This window comes from Colius striatus, chromosome 13, assembly GCF_028858725.1.
Source record: "Colius striatus isolate bColStr4 chromosome 13, bColStr4.1.hap1, whole genome shotgun sequence".
Classification (NCBI taxonomy): domain Eukaryota; kingdom Metazoa; phylum Chordata; class Aves; order Coliiformes; family Coliidae; genus Colius; species Colius striatus.
The window spans coordinates 9143458-9162787 of record NC_084771.1 but is presented as its reverse complement, the minus strand read 5'-3'; the positions used below and the strand labels follow the sequence as shown (position 1 = coordinate 9162787).

Below are 19330 nucleotides of genomic sequence, written 5' to 3'. Positions count from 1 at the left end.
TTACCACTTCAGGGGTGATTTGCAAGATCTTTCTCTCAGCAGATATCAGACAGAAAAGGGGAGAGTGAAGCTTTGTCAGAAAAGAACTGAGAGGAGGAGGGAGAAAGGGAGAACAGGACATGTCACTGAAGAGAGTAGGAGAGAAAAAGTAGTGCCTGGGACTGGTCTGTGAAACCAACAGTGAAGACAGACCCAGGGGCCAGGTATTTGTTAGCTGTTTTCTTTTCAAAGTTTGCAAAACATTAATATTTTAAATAGTTTATTCTTCATTAGCATAATTAAGAATACACAAGCCTAAACTCACTGAAAACAGAATTAACAAATTAGCAGGTGCAGGAATTTGGAAGCAAGAGGTTTGGGAAAACAGAGCTTGCAAATGTCGGCGTTAAGTAGAGCAGTGAAATCATGCCAAGCCTTATTTATGGATTTGTGTGTTTCCTTTTCATAGGCCCACTCCTGCAGCCAGAGGAATACAGCTCAATCTAAACATGAACCCCCTGCAGTTATACTGTAGCTGAGCCCAAAACTGAGAGCGTATAAAATAAATCTCTGCTGAAGAAAATCTGACGGGCCTCACCTCAGATGTCTCTAGAAAGCTGAAGTATCCTGAACACTTAATGGGGAGGCAAGTGGCAAAATTAAATCAAAGAGAAAAATAGGAGAACATTTTAGAATAGAGTCTTGAAGAAAGAAAATACACATACACACAAAGAAAACCCAGGCATCAACAGTAAGTTACACTGCAGACAAAAACTTGAGGAGGAAGGAAAAAGCCTCCTGTGCCCATGTGAGAAGTTCCCCTTAGGAAGGACAGGGACTGATTCCCAAGGTAACATCCTGCAGATTTGTCACCATGTGACACAGTAGCTCTGGGGGATATTGAAAAGAAAATGTTTCCCTAGTAAGGTGAGGCATTTCAGTTTTTTATTATCACTTCTTGTGCAACCTTTGATGGGACAGAGCTCCTGCCCAGCATGAGGGCATGGGCCCCAGGAGAGGGAAGTCACTGCTAGGAGATTGGAAGAATGCCTAAAGATTTCCACTGCAGGATCACAGGGCAGAACTCTCTGCCAACTTCAGACTTGAGACAAAGGAAGAAAGACTGCAGTATTCCTGTTAAACACAGAGTTGCAGGCAGGTGTGGGCAGAGCAAAGCTCCTGCTTGGTTCTCTTTATGCAGAAGGCAACAGTAGGGCAGGGGAAGAGCATTTCACATCCCTCTAAAAGGGCTCAGTGACTCAGCTCCTTGAAGGCATTCTGACTCCAGATCACTCTGGCATTGTGCTTGTCTCAGCAGACACCAAAGGATCTGTTACACGTGTTAAGCTAAACATATCTATGTATGGATATGTGTATTTCTGGGCACTTCTGGCCAATTACCACTTGCTGTCAGGAAAGGATGGAGCAAGTCACAGCACTCGTGTTTGCTGCACGTTTCCTGTCTGTACCTGGAGAGGATGAGTGCTGTCTGTCCTTTGGAAAGTACTTTTACATCTGTGCCTGAAAAGTCGTGCAAGAGATGGGTGTTGTTGGTAGACAAAGAGCACAATGTAAGTGTGCAAAGATTAAGGAATAACATGGTTACTCCTACAAATCTCTGACTGAAATCTCTGACTGTGTAAGAACAATCTGGTAGTTGAATAGACAAGTTTTATGCTGGAGAAGTTACTCATGAACCTTCTTAGAGCATCAACAGAAGGAAATACCCGTGTCCTGTGTGTTTCTTGACGTATAAGCAGTGTAACAGTGTTATGCCTCTTGCATGCTGCTTTACATCTGTGCAGCACTTTTTGGTGTCATTTAGATTCATAAGCTTCATTCTCTTGAGAACAACATTTTTCCATTTTAAATGAGTGTGGTTTTATCTCCTCCAGCCTTTCTGTGGGTCATCAAAAACTGTCCAGTTTGCAGTTCTAGGTTCTTTCCTGAGCTATCTTAATGAACTAGGATTTGGCTTTGCTTCTTTATCTGCAGGCTATTCCATTTATTATCCTTGTTGGAGGAAGCTCATTCCCACTTTCTTTCTTTGAAGATTTCTCTGTCTTTTTTATGTATGATATATCAACCTCCCATGAAATACCCCACTTTACTGCACAGCCGAGACACTCCTTTTGTCAAGAGGCTGTCTCAACAGAAATGGCAGTGAGGGGGGCTAGGATCAGGCCTGACTTGTGCAAGGGCACAACTGAGATAAGCTGTGATTGTACTGCTGTTGTGATCTGTAAGGCTTAGTGGTGTGTTCTGTAAGACCTTTTGCTTCTAGAGATGTTGCTCTCTCTCAGCCCTGCAACCATCCAGGTGGCTCAGACTACAGGATTTACTGACAAGATGTGTCTGAACCAGCCAGGATCCAGCATAGCAGGGGAGCTGCACAGGCAGCCACAGGAGAGGAGGGCACAGTCCCCAGCTGGTGCTAGTGTGGGTAATGCCCCCACACCAAATTCTGCTGCATTCATATCAGTCACCTCCTCTAAATACTTCAAATATTTGAGTTTGTCAGGATTTTCTTCCTCTGTCTGGAAATCTCTTTTTTCTCCTGCGAAGGTTTTAGAAAGGAGAGGTGTCTGAAAGCTTGTTTCTTTTCCACAGAGTGCTCCTTGCCCATCCAGAGTTCTCTTTTTGGCCTCAGTTGTGCAAATGACCACAAAGTGCTCTTTTTCCCTTGGGGCACAGAGTCCTTGTGTTGTAGCTGCAGGGGACTTGGCTTTTAATCTTTCTCTCTATAACACAGTTTGGAAACTAATTCAGGGAAACAATATTCACGGGTCTTGCACATTTTTATCTCCTAAAGGTGCTACAGGTGAACATAGTATTGTCTGACACAGCCTTTCTTTGCAATTGGGAAACATTTGTGTGATAATTGAGCACATAATTTTTCCTCTTCTTTCCAAAAACCTCCAGTCTGGTTTGAATGATAAAATTAGGAGCAAAACTAAATGGAGCCCAAGCTAGAATTACTGCAGCACCTTAACCCCAGAAACCATCAGTGTGGGGGGCTGCAGGTGATGGCTGCTGCATATGCTGGCTCTTGACTGTATTTTTACAGGATACCAATGAAAACAGTTCCAGCAGAGCTTGTTCAGAAAAGGCAACTGATAACCACAAATAAATCCACTCATTACTGAGACGAGAAACAGAGCTTAAACAACTGTCGCTGTTGGTTGTTTATAGCTTGCTGCTGCTGCCCTTTCCTCATCCAGGCAACTGTACCTTAATCTTGTCTTTTCCTTTTGCAACTGGGTGGTTTACTTGCACTTTCAGCTGGGCTGAGCCAAGTCTAAGTTGCCATCAGCCCTCCTGGAGACGTTGCTCGCAGATTATCTTGTTGACTGAAGAAATGATTACAACGCTCATTGAGCGAGAGCGGGAACTTCAATAGCTACAGCGCCTACAGATGAGAAGCAGCAGCCACAGAAACAGTGGACACAGAGATGATAATGATGCCATGCCATATTAGTGCTGCACTGGCAGATAAGACAACGGGGAGGCTTGCTTGACGGTATTTCTCAGTTCAGCTGACATCTCTTTTCTGTTATGTGATGGTGGAAAATTAATAGACAGCTCATCTCAAAAGAGTAGGGGACAGAGCAATGACATCAGACAGACAAAATAAGCTTTCTACTCTGCCTGCATTTGCAAAGAGGCATGCTATGAATGCACTTCAGGACTTTTTTTTCCCTTAAGTTCCTCACAGTGGTACATTTTTATTTATTCCTGCCTGTGTGATGGCTGTGTGGAAAGAGGTGGAAGAATTACAAACTAAAAATGATTGTAACAGTAACTAAAAGTGTGTGCTGCAGCCATTCCATCACCAGGAAGTCATTTGAGTCATTTTAGTAGCCCAGACTGATTTTTGTTGAGGTAATGCTGAAATATTCCAGGGATGGGTCAATACTCCCCTCTTCCATGGTCTGTTGCCTTCAGGATGGATGAAACCAAGTGTAGGCTACGTAGACCCTGCAAAAACCACACTGATAGAGCTGGAGATAGCCAGGGATACTGTTTGTCCTGAAGGATCCTGTCCATCAACAATGACTGTTGGCCCATGTTCTCAATGGCTGCTTGGAGTGCATGTGGATCACAATGGCAAGGAGTAGCTGTCCTGCTCATTATTGTCCAGAGAAAGCTCAAACATATTAACAACAAACACCATGCATGTGTGTGCAGAACAGATTTGCTGCTTGATAACTTCAGCCAAGCTTGGTATTAGCTTTTGCTGTCATTTCCCAAGAAAAGGTGCTGTTTGTTGTTGGAATTCACTCATTAGAGTATAAGGCTGAGCAGCCTCCCATCAGGTTGAACGCAGACTGTAATGGATTCTGGCTTAAGCCCCTATTTATAGGGCTTGTCCAGATGAATGTGAAATGCTGCAACTTCTGTGCAATTAAACTGAAACTAATGAAGCTAATAAAGGTTATAACACAAGCTAGGGGTTTCCTAAATACTGTTTCCCTGGTGACTTTCACCCTCAGATGCTGCCAGGACATCCTGTTCAGGCAAGAGGCCTTATGAGCAGGTTACAGAAATAGGCTGAGCTGAGCCAGGCGAGTACAAATGTTTTTCCTCCATGGCAAAGCAGAGTCTTCCAAGGAAGTGTTTTCCCATGCACTGTTAAAACTCAGGGCATTACTCATTTAGATAAATTAAGCAGCCTGCCCACAAAATGTAGTGACTGTGTATCTGTTGAAATGTTGCTACACTGTGTATTTTAAAATACAGCTGAAATATATTAAAATACACATGTAACACGGTTCCCATTGAGGTAAAAGTAGCTTATTTAAGTCACAGATGTACAAAACTTAAATGTCTGGGTGATACCTTTTTGAAATACAGTTCTGCTGAGGAAAACATCAGGTGGAGATGGAGGAGAGAGAAACACTGGGGGCAAAAGAGAGAAGAGTTCCTTTTCTGGGTTGCTACAGGCGATCATTGCTGTCAGTGGTACCTCGCCTTTGCCACTCCATGCAAAAAGAAAGAGCCTTTTGAGAACATCCTGGTCCTGTGAAGCAATGGTCTGCTTCTGTCCCCAGAGTTAGGAAGGGCTCCAGTGCTGAAGCAGTAGAGACACCTAGCAAGAATAGAACAATAGTCGTAGGTGGCTTGAAAAGGAATGCAAGGAGTATCAAACGCCTCTTCTTTTTAAATAGTTAGGCTTATGAGTTCTTCCCTATGGTCAGGTCAGTCCAGAAGTGAAGAAGGGGCTTGTGTGCTGGCAAACTTGTTAGTTTTGTTTCCAGCTACAGAAGTTAGGTGCAAAAAATGCAGAAGTCTTTTCCTGAAAATGTTCCTTACATCTGCAGATGAGTATGGTCATAATGGCAGTTTCCATCTCTCCCAAATGAAATCTTTCTTTTCCATCCTAAGCAGCAGCTTTGGCTACTTTGATTCTGCAGACATAAGGTGAGGTGGAGCCTCTGAGAAACCCATGGGATGTTTCAGGCCTGTAGAGCCCAGCCTGACACTGAGACCAGTTTCATGGTGTTCTTCCCTCAAGATTTCTTATGTTTTAGTCATCACTAGAGCATGGGCGAGCCCTTCAGCTCTTTACCAAGACATGGCGAGTCGCATCTGTTACGTGCTGGTTTTTAGGCTCTGCCCATGGGTTTGAGCATATGTGGTGGAGTGTCAGGGTTTGTTATTTTCCTTTGAAATACATATGTAGCTGTGTGAGGCAGGGTTAAACCAAGTGCTCTGCACGTGGAATTGCAAGTGGTAAATTTCACAATGCTTCCTTCATCCCTGGGCAAGTTTGTGCTATGGAGTGATGCTGGCTCTCAGTAAGGCTGTGTCCAGCAAAGAGAGCTTATTCATCTGCTAGAGAATTCATCTGTGCCAGGATTTCCATCCTCCTGCATTAGATGGCCTTGTAGATGTCCTGGACTGACATGATTGAGCATCCTAAAGCCAGAAGACTGAGAAGTGAGTTTGATTCTTAGGTTTGCACTGGAGCCAATGATCGCTCAGAGAGAAGCAGGTATTTCCTCAAGCCAAACAGTATCTCCAAGTGTACTATGTGCATGATATCTTTTGTCATGATATTTTTACACACACACACACATATATATATATATATATGTGTATGTACCCATATGCAGTTGGTCATGACTCATCAATTGATTATGCAGCGGAAGAGAACTATACCAAAGAGTTGGCCTTTCCAAATCAAACATATATATCTTTGATAATTGTCACCCTCCCCAGGAAGTTAAGAGTTGCAGCTGGGACTTGAGTCAAGTCATGACATTTTAAGTGACTGGCAAAGAATCTTCTTTTGGCTTCTGTAAATTCATAATCTGAAGTTTGAGGTTGTCTTCTTTTACAAACACTTCTCAGATGGGAAGGTTATGTGCAGTACCCCAGTGTCTGGATGTATTCTTAACTATGCCTGAAGTGATGAGGAGTGAAAAATGTTCTAAGGAGAATTTTTCTCTGCATCTTCTAAGGACGTATCCTGCAATGTGAATCATGAGCGACTGCTGCCTTGCATTTTGATCACATACTTTGTTAGTGCTCTCCCTTTCACTCATCTGGGGCAGTGCAACTGGATTACTCATCTCCAATTTTATTAGCTGTCTTTTTCTCATTTTTGTGTAGTACTGCAACCCTGCAAGTTTTGGAAAGCCCTTATTCCAGGGGAATGATGAATCTTATATAACTTATGAGCTGAATATAATCTTCCTGAGATCACGGGGCCTTTGCTGGAGGGAATTTACACAGCCATGTACACCAGAAGGTCATTGCAATTTTATAATTGTAAAATACTTCTGAGGTTGTACATTTATTCAGCAGTAGCCCTTTTTGCATTTAAAAGCATCGGGAAGAATTTATGCTTCTGACCAAGAAGGTGGTGAGTGCGATGCAAAGACATCGCGAGAAACAGCGAGACGGTTGCAATCCGCTTCCCACTGAACCCGATGGAAAAAGCCATTTTCTTGGACGAGAGAGTGCCTTTGCAGAAGAAAAGGCATTGCAGAACGTTACAAAGTCAGCTTTATTTCCTCAGACTGTGGGAGGTATAAGCTTAGTCAGGCATTGTTAGTAAATAAGATCTAGAGCACTTAAAAGAAGGATCCAATCACAAATTCAGTCGGTCCATTAACTACATGTAATATTATTTACCTAAGTGGCCCTTCTGGACTATTTCATAACTCAGGTTTATAACCTTTTAAGAAAGATCAATATTACTGAGCACACAGCCTCTGAGCATGATGAAAGAGTGAGGCTGTTTTAGCAGTTATGGTCTGTGATTTCTAGAACTGAAGTCTGGGTTAGAAATGCACAAACGTGGGGAATACTGTCTCTGAAACATGAAAAAGACAAAATAGCCTCGGAGAGGAGGATGGAGGCAAGCAGTGAAGTAAGATGTGTTGCAAGAGATCAGTTCTTTTATTGGGCTGATACAACTAGAAAATTCAGGCGAGCTTTCCAGCACATAAACCCTTCTGCAGATCTGAGAGAGAAGATGTAGTGACATTTAAAGCCACACACACAGTTTTGCCAACATGTGTCAGAGAGAACCTCCAGTAGGAGGGAACAACCAACCGCTCTATTTGCAACGTGGCAGATGGGGTGTTTTGTTGTGTGCTCTAATGTGTGATGTGAGTTGGCTGCTCGTATGGAGTCCCATCAAGTGGGGAAGGAAGCTCTTGTCTATTGGTCTTGAGTTCAAGATCCCATATTTGATTTGTTCCTCGTCTGGGATCGATGAGCTCTGATACCTAAATTCAGCACCTCTCCAAGTCTTTGCTGCTTCAGGGAGCTCAGAGATCAGCAGCAATGATGCTTTCCCACCTCTTAATCAGAACAATGAAAAGTCAAATGATGATAAGAGCAAATAAAAGCCAGGAAAATCCTATTTTATAATGGACCTAGTGACTACATGAATGTAAAGTGGCACTGGCTCCCACTCTTTCGGTGATCCCATTTCGTACAGATCTTTTTGATTCCCGTGAGACAGTGGCATGTGAGAGTGTGTTGTGTGGGTAAAGTGAGAAATGGGAGATGCTTCAACTGCTAACAGGTCTTAACAAAATTTGTAGTGAAAACTCATGACACTTCTAATGGCAAAAGTGCTGCTGAGTGACCTTTGCCTGTCTGTCTTCATTAACTACATCTCTAACTAATGGCTACTATTTGGTGTTGCTTGCCTGCTCTTTTTTCTCCTTGCTTTCTCATCACTGCTTCTTATACATCACCCAGGCTGCCCCTCTTGCCTTTTCCCATGCTACCACACATCACTCTAAACTTTGTGCAAATTTCACGGTGTTCTCTCTCTGACAAGAAACATTAGGAAGGAAAACTAATATTCATTCTTTCTGTTGCCTCTTCTGCCTTGGTGCTCAAGTGATCCCTGGTTCACCTGGGCTTGATACACCAGTGTGATGAACTGATCCTTTGGTATCAAGTTGTGATCCAAGGTGGAAGGCACACAAGGGTGTTGAGGACAGTGCAGTGTCTGAGAGTGCTCATTGTAGATTTTATGTGGACAGTGACATGTATAAAGGCACTTGTTAGTTTTCCACAAAAGCCATTGTTTTGAGCCCTCAGCTGATGTGATCCCATTCCTTGTGCTTGTAATGTGTCAGTCCCAAGAGTTCAGTCCAAAAGCAGGCAGCAGGAGATCCCAACAAACTCATCTGTGGTAGCTGTGATGCCATTTCACTCTTCATAGTGAAGGAAGTGTCCTTGTTGATACAGGGGATAGATGAGTTTGAACTGAGTGTTGAGAGATGCAGACAATTTTTTCAGGGATAGAAAACCCATTTTGTGCTATTAGACAAAGTAATGAGTCTGGAAACCTTCCTTCCACAAACCAGACAAGCTGTTTCTGCTGGGTATGGCTGCTTTTCAAGGGCTAAAGCTTTCATTTCTGTGCCAGGCAACACAGAAGTGGTGTCAGGCTGAAGTAACTTTAGGATTTGGACTAACAATTCAGGGACGAGAGAGACTCGACTGGAAAGAGGTGATAGAGTCCAAATTGAGTGGTAAGTCCTCTTCCTCCTTACCTTGTGAAGGTTTTGGCATGGTTCTCTTAGTTTTTCTACACCTTTCTGTGCTGCAGGTCTCACCATTGCAATAGCCAGTCATTGGGTATTGTCTGATGCTGCTGCCATCAGGCATAGACTAGAAAACAAATTGTTTACCTCGATTATGAACTGAAGTAGCAGAAATTGCCTGTCTGGAGGGAGAATCCAAATGGAAAATGTGCATGTTCAGGCACTCTGCACAGATTCCAGAATTTTCATGTGTCTACATTTCTGTTACCTTTCAAGTGCTTCATTGTTTCCTCTCTAGGCACCTATGAACTACTGATCTCTTTTCTTACCTGGATTTTGTCCATATTTGTGTCACGTTTTAACTGTTAAGCAGGAGACACTACCGCTCTGGCACAAACAGTAGTCTTGGGTCTACCAGCGTTGTCTGTTTCTTTTACCAAGAGATGCTGCCTCCAGGAGATTGGTGGTACTGGGAAGCAGTAGTTAGACAGCAGTAATCCTTGGGCTCATTCCTTCCATGCATATGTTTGACTGAAGCTCTGTTAGCCAGTTTTGGAAGAGGACATCAGGTTTGGAAGGTCCCTGTGTAACTGTGCTGGATGTCAGGCTGAGCGGTGGCTCAACAGCTAAAGATTTTTGCTGAAATCTTCCATGTAATTCAAGCAGACATGTATTTGTTTTGATGCTGTGTGCTATCATTTCCAAACCCAGTCAGCAGTGTGTGTTAGGCTGTGCAGATGACAGCAGGAGAAGAATTCAGGGCAAATCATCCATTTTGTGAGTCTTTCCTGCTTGGTTTTATTGTAGCTTCTTATGTGTTTGAAGTATTAACGAAATGCTTTCTTGGATTGGGGTTGCACTGGGAGATGAGATGAGATCCCACTGAGAAGTTAAGCTATCTGAAGCTTTCTTTTCTTTCTACAAAACTGTGGAAAGGAAAGGGATCCAATTCTGGCATGATGTTCCTTAAGATGACATTTGTTATAACTCATTGCAAATGTTACTCTCCGTCTACAAAACATTCAATTAAACTGAAGAGCAGTGAAAAATATCCAGTTCCACTTTATCAGCTGCACTTTTCAATAGAATCCCTTGGGTTTTTGGAGCCCACAGGTTCCCTCTGGAGACTTTCACACAGTGGCTACTGCCCTCTGCCACCAGTCTCACCAGTTGGTGTTCCCTTCTTCTGTGAGATGCATTGTCACGCAGTGTTCCCGTCTGGGCTTATCCTTACTTTCCCAAAGATGTCTTTGGTCCTTACTTGTGATCAGACCTGGTCTGCATCCTTGTGTGTCATGTCAGTATTTCAGTGGGAATTGGCTGGGCCCTTCACAGTTAACATTTTCAAACCCAGCGTTGGCAGAATGACCTTCTGGAAATCAAACTAGTGGGTTATACATGTAGCTTATTGAGACTTCAAGCTGCTAAGTCACTCGACACTACTCCTTAGCTTTAAAAGCTTTAATGTTTCTGTAGAAAATAAGCTGATGTATTTATGATTTCTATTCTGATCATAGGCCCTTTTGCCTCTAATGCCTTTGTGTGGTCCTTCAGGTTGAAGCATATGTGCAAGGAGCTGTAACTTTGGAAATGTAACAAACAAAAGCTTGTCTCGTACTTGTTGGGAACCAGGATCCTAAGCACATTTTTTGAGATGCCAAACTCCTTGTTACAGATCTCTGGCTCCCCAGGAAATTCGCAGATGTAACTTTGCTGTGTGCTACAACCACCCACTATTTTGCAGTGTCAGCTGGGCTGGAGCTCAGATCCACCCACTCCCGCCACACTGGGCCCATTACACTGGAGCTGAAGGCAAAATGCAAATGGGCTGTGCTGAACACGGTTGCCTTCTGGCATACAGTGGGATGGTAACAACAGAACCCGTGGAGTCTCACTCCTGGTTCGGCATCTGGACCATACGATCCTCCTTTTCATTGTCTCTCGATCATAACCTCCTCTCTTCTCTGGTTAGGGCACTAAAATGAAACAAAACCCTGCCTAATTTGCTTCAGGAAGCCATTGTGCTTTGGGCAAGGAGATGGAATAAGTCATACAGTTAGTTATAGCTGCTGGTGTCTCCTGGTCCTGATTTGGTGTGGTGTATCAATGCCAGAGGTAGATAAGCATAGCTCCTTTTTGCCTTACGTGGAAAAAGCTCAGCCCAGGTTTGCCCCAACCTGACTTCAGTCACCTGCTAGGCTCTTTGAGCTGTGGAAGGAGCAGTAATTCTTTCAGTTTGGTACACATGTTTCAGGGCAGGATTTACTTCTCATTTCCCTAGACCATAAACAACATCACTGCCTCTGGAGAGCAAAGGTGATTGCTTTCTGTATCATCTTGTCTTTAGATCCTATTTATAAACGAGGAGAGTGAGAGGATGTGTTTAAAAACATGCATGCTTTAAAAATTACACTGTGACCTAGTCAAAGAGTAAACATTAGGGAGAAATAAAAACCTATTTTAGGAGGTGGAAGCAGAGAAGAAGCAGCAAACATAATGAAAATAATCTCATTACTGTAAATAGGAGGGTGTAAATCAGCAGCTCCAACCACTGACAGTTCAGAGATGCTGAGGACCTGGCTCAGCAGTGAAAAACGAGGAAGTGGAAAAAAACTGTTGAGTGGGAAATAAAGCAAAGATGAGAAATCCACGTGTTTGCACGTGTGAGAGTTATCCATAAACAAGGTGATGCTTCTGACCAGATAAAAGAAATCAATGGCATGGTGTCTAAGGCAGTTGTAAAACTATACCAAGCATCTCTCATTCTGTGTACCTGTTCTGAGCAGCAGCATCACCTTTGTTGTTTCAGGTAGCCTTTCAATGTGGGGTTGCTCAGGGAGTGCAGAGTCGCTGTTGAGAGTAAAACAGCTCAAAAAGAGACTGGAGGCTTTTGCCACGATGGCCATTTGGAAATCTGTCCCACACGGGGAACACAATGGGTTGCTTGTCTGTTTTGTGACTTACACATGCTGCTTCTTCCCCCCCTAGGCTGCCTGGTCACTATGAACAATGGCCCAGCTATACTACAAAAAGGTCAACTACTCACCGTACAGAGACAGGATCCCGTTGCAGATCGTGCGAGCGGAGGCAGAGCTCTCGGCGGAGGAGAAGGCCTACCTGAGCGCTGTGGAGAAGGGGGACTATGCCAGTGTGAAACATGCCTTGCAAGAGGCTGAGATCTACTACAACATCAACATTAACTGTATGGATCCTCTTGGTCGCAGTGCCCTTTTAATAGCCATAGAGAATGAAAATCTGGAGATCATGGAGTTGCTCCTGAGCCACAGCGTGTACGTGGGAGATGCTCTGCTGTATGCAATACGGAAAGAGGTGGTGGGAGCTGTGGAGCTGCTGCTGAATTACAGGAAGCCCAGTGGTGAAAAACAGGTCAGTGGAGTATTGCAGTTTGGTTTTAAGCTATTATCCTGCATCAGGAAAGTGGTGCTGCACACAAGTCATAGAACAAAGTCCTTAATGTTGGTCCATTGCTTTAGGTGCCTGTGGGCAGTCCTGTATGGGTGATAACTTTCCAATCTGAGCAAACTTAGAATCATAGAATGGTTTGGGGTGGAAGGCACCCTAAAGATCATCTCATTCTATTGGCAAGGACACCTTTCACTGGAACAGGCTGCTCAAAGCCCTGTCCATCTTGGCCTTGAACACTTCCAGGAATGGGGCAGCCACAGTCTCTCCAGGCAGCCTGTGCCAGGGCCTGACCGCCCTAATATCTCATCTAAATCTACCCTCTTTCAGTCTAAGGCTGTTACCTCTTGTCCTATCACTACATTCTCTGATAAAGAGTTCCTCCCCATCTTTCCTGTAGCCCCTTTAGGTACTGGAAGACTGCTGTAAGATCTCCCCAGAGCTTTCTATTCTCCAGACCGAACATCCTCGACTCTCTCAGCCAGTCTTTATAGCAGAGAGGCTCCAGCCCTCTGATCATCTTTGTGGCCTCCTCTGGACTCGCTGCAACAGCTTCGTGTCCCTCTTACGTTGGTGCCCCAGAGCTGGGTGCAGAACTCCAGGCTGGATGTCATGAGGCTTGAGTAGAGGGGGAAGAATCACCTTCCTCAACCTGCTGGTCACGCTTCCTTTGTTCTGCCTGACTGAAATACTTGGCATTTTCAATTTCACTCAGTGTTCTTTTCAGTCTCACAGTGTTTGTGAACACACTGATTTATAGGCTGATTTAGAGACATACACTTTGTAAAGGAATTTGGGGCTGTCCAAAGTTATATTGCAATCTATAAATATGAACTATTGCCATGCTGTTGTACTGATATTAAGTGGAATTGCTGTTCATAAGTAAATCCTGATAACACACAAGCTTATAAATAACTGTAAGCAAGCAAACAGTCTGCTAGGTTTCAGTACTTGGCCGTAGCACAGACAGATCGTCTTGGTCTCCGTCTTCAGAGAGCTTTAGCTCAGGAATGCTGAGGCAGTACATGATGTTATAGCATGAGCTAAGCTGCTGTATATTTGAGCAATGACTTCAGGAGGGATCCTTAGCTACAAAGCCCTCAGTAAGTTATATAAGGGTCTTTGTGAAAAGCCACAGGCTGAATCCTGTCACTTCAAGTGTCACATATCACACTGTCCCTAACACTGGTTTTCCCTTTTCTGCCTCTTTTAATTTGCAAGCACTGCTGCTGATGATTAGAATACCTTATACACATTACTGACCACAGGCAATTTTTGTATATTCACTGCTTAGAAAGGAACATTCAAAACTTAGGCAGTCTCTATATATCAAACCTTGTTTTGAAGTCTACTTGAACACATCCCTCTGTGGGTGAAAGCAGAAAATTACTAATACCAGTCAATCATAGAAGAAAATGTTTCCAGTGGATAAGCCCTTTAGTACATAGTTTTTCAGTAGTAATTTTATGTAGCCAAAGCAAACAGTAAGGATCAACTCTGATAACATTGAAGAGTGCTCAGCTTAATTTTGCATGCTGTAGCAATGTGATTCTAATGCATGGTTTAAGAACCAAGGATTACAAATCTCCTCTATCACACCTAAAAATTAAAAGTTAGAACTAAGTTTTAGTCTGACAAACTGCAAGTAGCAAAATACTTGGAGGCTGAGCCATTTTTTTTCCTGGGCATCTTGAAAGTTTGAGGGTTCCATAGGCCAACAGGAGAGAAAGAACAGAAGAAAAGCTTTTTGTTCAATAGCATGAGGAATTTGCCAGTCACTATTGCAGGTTAATGATACGTTTCTCCTGAAATTTCATGGAAAGCAAGTGCTGGGATTCATGTGGATTTCTGTAAGATCTCTTGAATACCAAAACTTGTGTGCACTCAGATTCACAGCCTTGCTGGCTTAACTGGACAGAGACAGAAGTCCATGAAATAAAGTTGGTTGATTGCAGCTGAAATTCAGCTCCAGCATCTCTGGTTCAGTGATACATTTCACAGTAGGTCTGTTTGATTTTTCTTTACCTCTGTGCCAGCGTGCAGCTCTCCTTCTGCAGCTAGGTTTGTGTCTGCTGTGCAGTTTACAACTTGAAGGAGAACATGTGTGTGGGAGAAGAGATGCAGTGCCAGCTTCAGCTTTATTTACAAGGTTTATTACAAGACCAGATTTCATTGGTAACTTTTAGACTAGTACTGGCTTGAGGCAAGATCCTACATACAATCTAGGGTTAACTTCCCTGGCTGTGGTTCAGGCTCCTCTGTACACAGCAGGAGGTGTTTGCAAGAAGCATAGAGAGCTGCAGGACTGGACTTCCATTTCAGTGGTTCCACTGTTCATGCAGTGATGGTAATCAACATTGATTTTATGTGTAGTGATGAAACATTAAATGGAAATATGTATTTAGTTCAGCAAAGCTGGGACATGGTTAGCTTGTCAACTCCCAAAGCTAATGCAGGAGGGGTTTCTGAACACAAGTTCCTGATGCTAATTCCACTGCAGTATTGATAAATGTTCAGCAATTATCTTTGCTGGACCCTTTCTCAGAAAGTCCTTTGGGAATCCCATACCTAATTTCTTTCACAGAAAGCACCTGATAAATCAGATTAGCACAGCTTTGTCCTAATCAGCTACTTACATGTTCTAAAATACAGAAACAGCTTTTTTTTGTTGAGTAGTCAGAAAAAATTCACACTTCATAGAACAGTTGCTATCTGGGTCCAAAATTTGCAACATAGTGTCATAGCACTCCTTACCTATAAGGTTTAGTGTCATCTGTTCTTGAACTATACACAAGGTTCAGTTTGTCTGAGCAAACCTGTGTGAAGGAAGCTCCTCGACTCGTGTGTTGAAGCCTGTTTCCAATTAGGTGTTGTCTGTCTGTCTTTCCTGCCTGCTGGGCAAAGGTGCAGAAGAAGCAGCTTCTGATTGCTCTCTTTTAAATGTTCAGTGCCTCTGAGAGATTATTATTTGACATTACACCAAAGCCTTGTTTCTGTAACTGCCAGGCATGCAGAGCTGTTCCTATTTGCGTCTGTTCACGTCAGCTCAGTTAATTGTTGTCTCTGCATCTCAAAAGCAGCTGAGTAGCATCATTCAGCATAATCCATTTTATGGACATGGATCTTTGCTCATTCCCACAACCTTATCATCCTACCACAGTCCTGACTGAAAAATGGTACAAGTTGCATCATGCCAGCCTCCTGTGGGGTTACAGTGACTGTACCTAGTTAGCAAAAGATAAACCCAAAGCAAGGTAGAAAACCATGGCCCCTTGTAGATCTGACCTGCAAAGCAGTTTTGTTCACCAGTCACAGAGCCTCTGAAAGGTTCTGTGTCCTGGGCACTGTCTCTTGAGAACTGCCTGAGGGTTAGAGCTCTGCTTTTCCCCTGTGTGATGACCTTTCCAAGGAGCAGAAGTAAAAGAATAGAAACAAAAACTCAAATACAAGAAATGACCTTTGTTGTGTTCCTTATGTAACATGAGAATCAGGGCCTCATTCATGATGCAAGGGACAGGGAGAAATAGATAAAGAGATTGGGCTGCAGAGATGCTTGTGTCCTGTTATTAAGTGAAGGCAGGCAGTCATTATTCCACAGCCCTTTGCTAGACTGCTGCTTCAGCTCCATTTAGTGAAAACACCATGACAATGGCAGAGGTAAGTCATAGCCAGTAACTATAACAACACACTTCTCCTGCACTGCAGCCCTGCATGTGAGGGGTGTCTTGGGAGAGGAAGAAATTACTCTGTTTACATGTGGAGCGTATGAGAGTCAGGAGCGTGAACCACTTCTCTCAAAGGCTCTTACAAAGCACATGATAGATGAGTGTGGTGCTCAGTGATGTGTTCCAGTGGATGTATTTCCTCTTAGGTTTATCTCCAGTCAAGGTTCATGGGCTATTTTAAGAATCTGTGTTTCTGCTGAAATGTCTGTCACCTATGGGAGATTTTGGGTTCAGTGAGAGAGTCATCATGGTGCAAGCATCTTTAGCTGCCATGGGAAGACTATAGAGATGTGCTGGTGTGCTTCACACCCAGCAAAGAGGCTTTAAAGGACTCCTCCTCTTCTTCAGGTTGGAGCTCATCTCTCCTCAAATTTGCCACACCACCCTTTGAGGTGCACACTCACTGGTTTTTTTACTGTCAGTGTGCAAGTGTGGCCCAGAGTGTGATGGAAGATGCCCATGTGCAGAGCATGTGCTGCTGCAGGCTTCCAGAGCCCTGCCCACCCACCCCAGCATGGGCAGGAGCTTGGCTGACCTCAGTGGGAGCTGGCACAGCACTGAGCTGAATTCTCAGGGAAATAAAGGAAAATTCCATTATCTACTCAAAATAGATTAAGTTAGAAAAGAGCTTTTCTAGTTCTGTGATTTTTAATAGTTCTCTTGTTATTTCCAAATGTTATGTAATCTACTCCAATTAATTATCCAGTCCTTTGGACAGTTTGTATTGGTGATTGGTCACTTGGATCTCAGGATAGTTTGTTTTCCCCCAAATAGATGACAGGCTTTTGGAGAGAAAGCAGCCTACTTATGAATATTAAAAGGAATGACAAAACAAACTAATATTCATTAGTTTGGATGAATATTATGCAAGTGTTCTGGAGATTATGCAAGTGTTGCTTTTCCTGTGGAGATTTGGAGTCAGTCGATGTGTGTTCTCCAGGAGAAATGAGCCCAATCTCATGCTTTAGTTAGTTATTGTTTGCTTTTCAGGACAGCAGCGAGGCTGATACTGTACAACACGGTGGCTCCCATACTGCAGGCTGCTTGGCATGGCAATCCATACTCAGGCTTTCCACACCATGAGGGGCATATGATTCAAATAAGGTGGCAAACCAGTGAGTGGTCATCAAGAGGAGCAGGCTAGGTTAGAAGCAGTAACAATCAGCACACACAGGTGCAGCGTTCACTTCAGCCCAGAAATATCAAATCAGGTTGCTCATCTCTTTTGGGGTAGGAATATTGACTGCAAAGTTGTCTGTGCAGGTCTGATAGAATGGCAAAACAAGACTTTTTGTACCATCCTAGAGGTACACATCCAATCCAGAGCTCTGTCTGGGGTCCTAAGGGGTTGGAATCAGCAAGGGAACTTGAAATGACTTCTTTCATTGCTTTGGTTCAGAACTACCACAGGAGCAAGGGAATGTTGAGCAAATTCTTTTTTCCACTAAAGTCTTCTATCATCAGCCTTTTGAGTGTTGGCAGTTGTTGTTCCTGAAAGTACTTTTTATGCTACAGACATCAATACAGCGGGTTATGTTTTCAGCCAGGCTGGATTCTGCACCTACACCTGCACCAGCAAAGAGGAGGAAATATGTCTGAACAAAACCCCACATTTTCCTACCTACTTGTTTCACTTTCAATTTATCATTAGTAACAGTTGTACTTCCAGACATTTTGAAGCCCATTGAAGTCAGTACAGTTTTTCCCTTTGATTCCAGATGAGGTCTTCAGGGGCATTTTCTTAATAGCCTCTTGTGTGAGTCCTGTGAAGTGGTCCCTGTTCTCCACTAAAGCTGTATCACAGCTCGCAGGGTAGCACTCTGTTTGCACAGTGGTTTTTGCCTTGCCACAGTGGATGTGTTTGCTGTGCACTAGATATGGTCTCTGCTGACTGCTGAGCCCTTCTTCCATTCTTTAAGAGTCTGTAATCAAACATCTGAATGACTCCACGTTCATGGTGTAGCCATAAGCACCTTTATGGGTGGCCGTTTTCTTCCCAACAATCAAAGCTGACATCAAATGTTTACATAAGGATGATACTACCATCTCTCTGGTATCTGCCAAAGTTAGCAATTTGCTTATAGCAGATGGCACCAAATTAATCTGGTTCACAAATGGGACCACAAATGCGATTCTCACATCATGAGAATGAGAAGAAAAGGGATCTCGGTGTTTATGACTGATTCGGATTGTCACAATGGTCCAAAGGCCTTCTGAATCAATGAGATCTCAACACATACCTGTCCACATGACTCCCAAAAGAAGGAGCTTTACAGAAATAAACCCTGGAAGAATATGGTTGTGAAGAGGAAAGTATAGAGAATAAAAGGCATGTTTTCAGCCGTAGTTGCTAATCCTCTGACAGCTGCTGCTGGAAGGTCGCTGCACTTGATAGTATTAGCAAACTGGAAATTTTACTTCAAAAATGCTCTTTCAGATGAGCTGATGAGTGAAAATCTGCCTTAATCTTTGTGTAAATATCATAGATCAACAGCCTAGAGACAACCTTTTGTGAACCAGAAATTGTATGTTGCATTAAACCATTTCATTCTGGCCCTGATCCAGTGACTTTCTTGATACGATACGGTTTAGCTTGATTTTCCTACTCACATGGGGTTCTTCATCCTTTTTGTAGAGTCCAGGGCAACGTTTAGCCTTCACCATCAACAGCCCTTAATTTCTGCAGCCTTGCTGATCCTTATTAGATGTATGAGCTCATTGCTAGCATTGTCAGCCCTGTGCTGTCACTTTTGAAATCAAAGGAAGCAGATCACTTGTCATATCTCATGGCATAAAATCTAACTTCTGCAGGCAATTAGAAAAGAGATGAGATTTAGAAGCAGCTGGTGTTCCTCAGGCTGAAGTGGTTAGTGCAGATCTGTCTTACCTGCCAGCAGAGTGCACAGAGGTGCCCTGCAGCAGGACAGGAGGATCAGGGGTTTGTGGCTCTGACAAACATTATCCTGACTCCTGCAGTAAAAGGTTTATGTTTCTTTTAGAGGTGAAGGAGAGACTTGTGGACTTCACAGCTAAAATTGCAAAGCCTTGCAACACTAGCTCCTAACCTATAAGCTGAGGATGGGTATGGGGAGATAGTTTAGGTACAGGCTTAGGTGGCTCTAATAGGTATTCTGGGTGCATGCACTGTCTTTCTCTGGAACATCACAGGCAAGGCTGGCCACGTGA

General features: G+C 43.4%; 1 protein-coding gene across 1 annotated transcript in view; it reads left to right on the top strand.

The window, feature by feature from the left end:
- Positions 1 to 12005: 12005 nt before the first annotated feature.
- The window catches only part of TRPC5 (transient receptor potential cation channel subfamily C member 5), a 61103-nt gene continuing 53778 nt past the window's right edge, over positions 12006 to 19330 (top strand). Inside the window, exon 1 of the mRNA XM_062006595.1 lies at positions 12006 to 12383. Coding sequence (XP_061862579.1) covers positions 12006 to 12383 — 378 coding nt within the window. The remainder of the gene's footprint in view (positions 12384 to 19330) is intronic.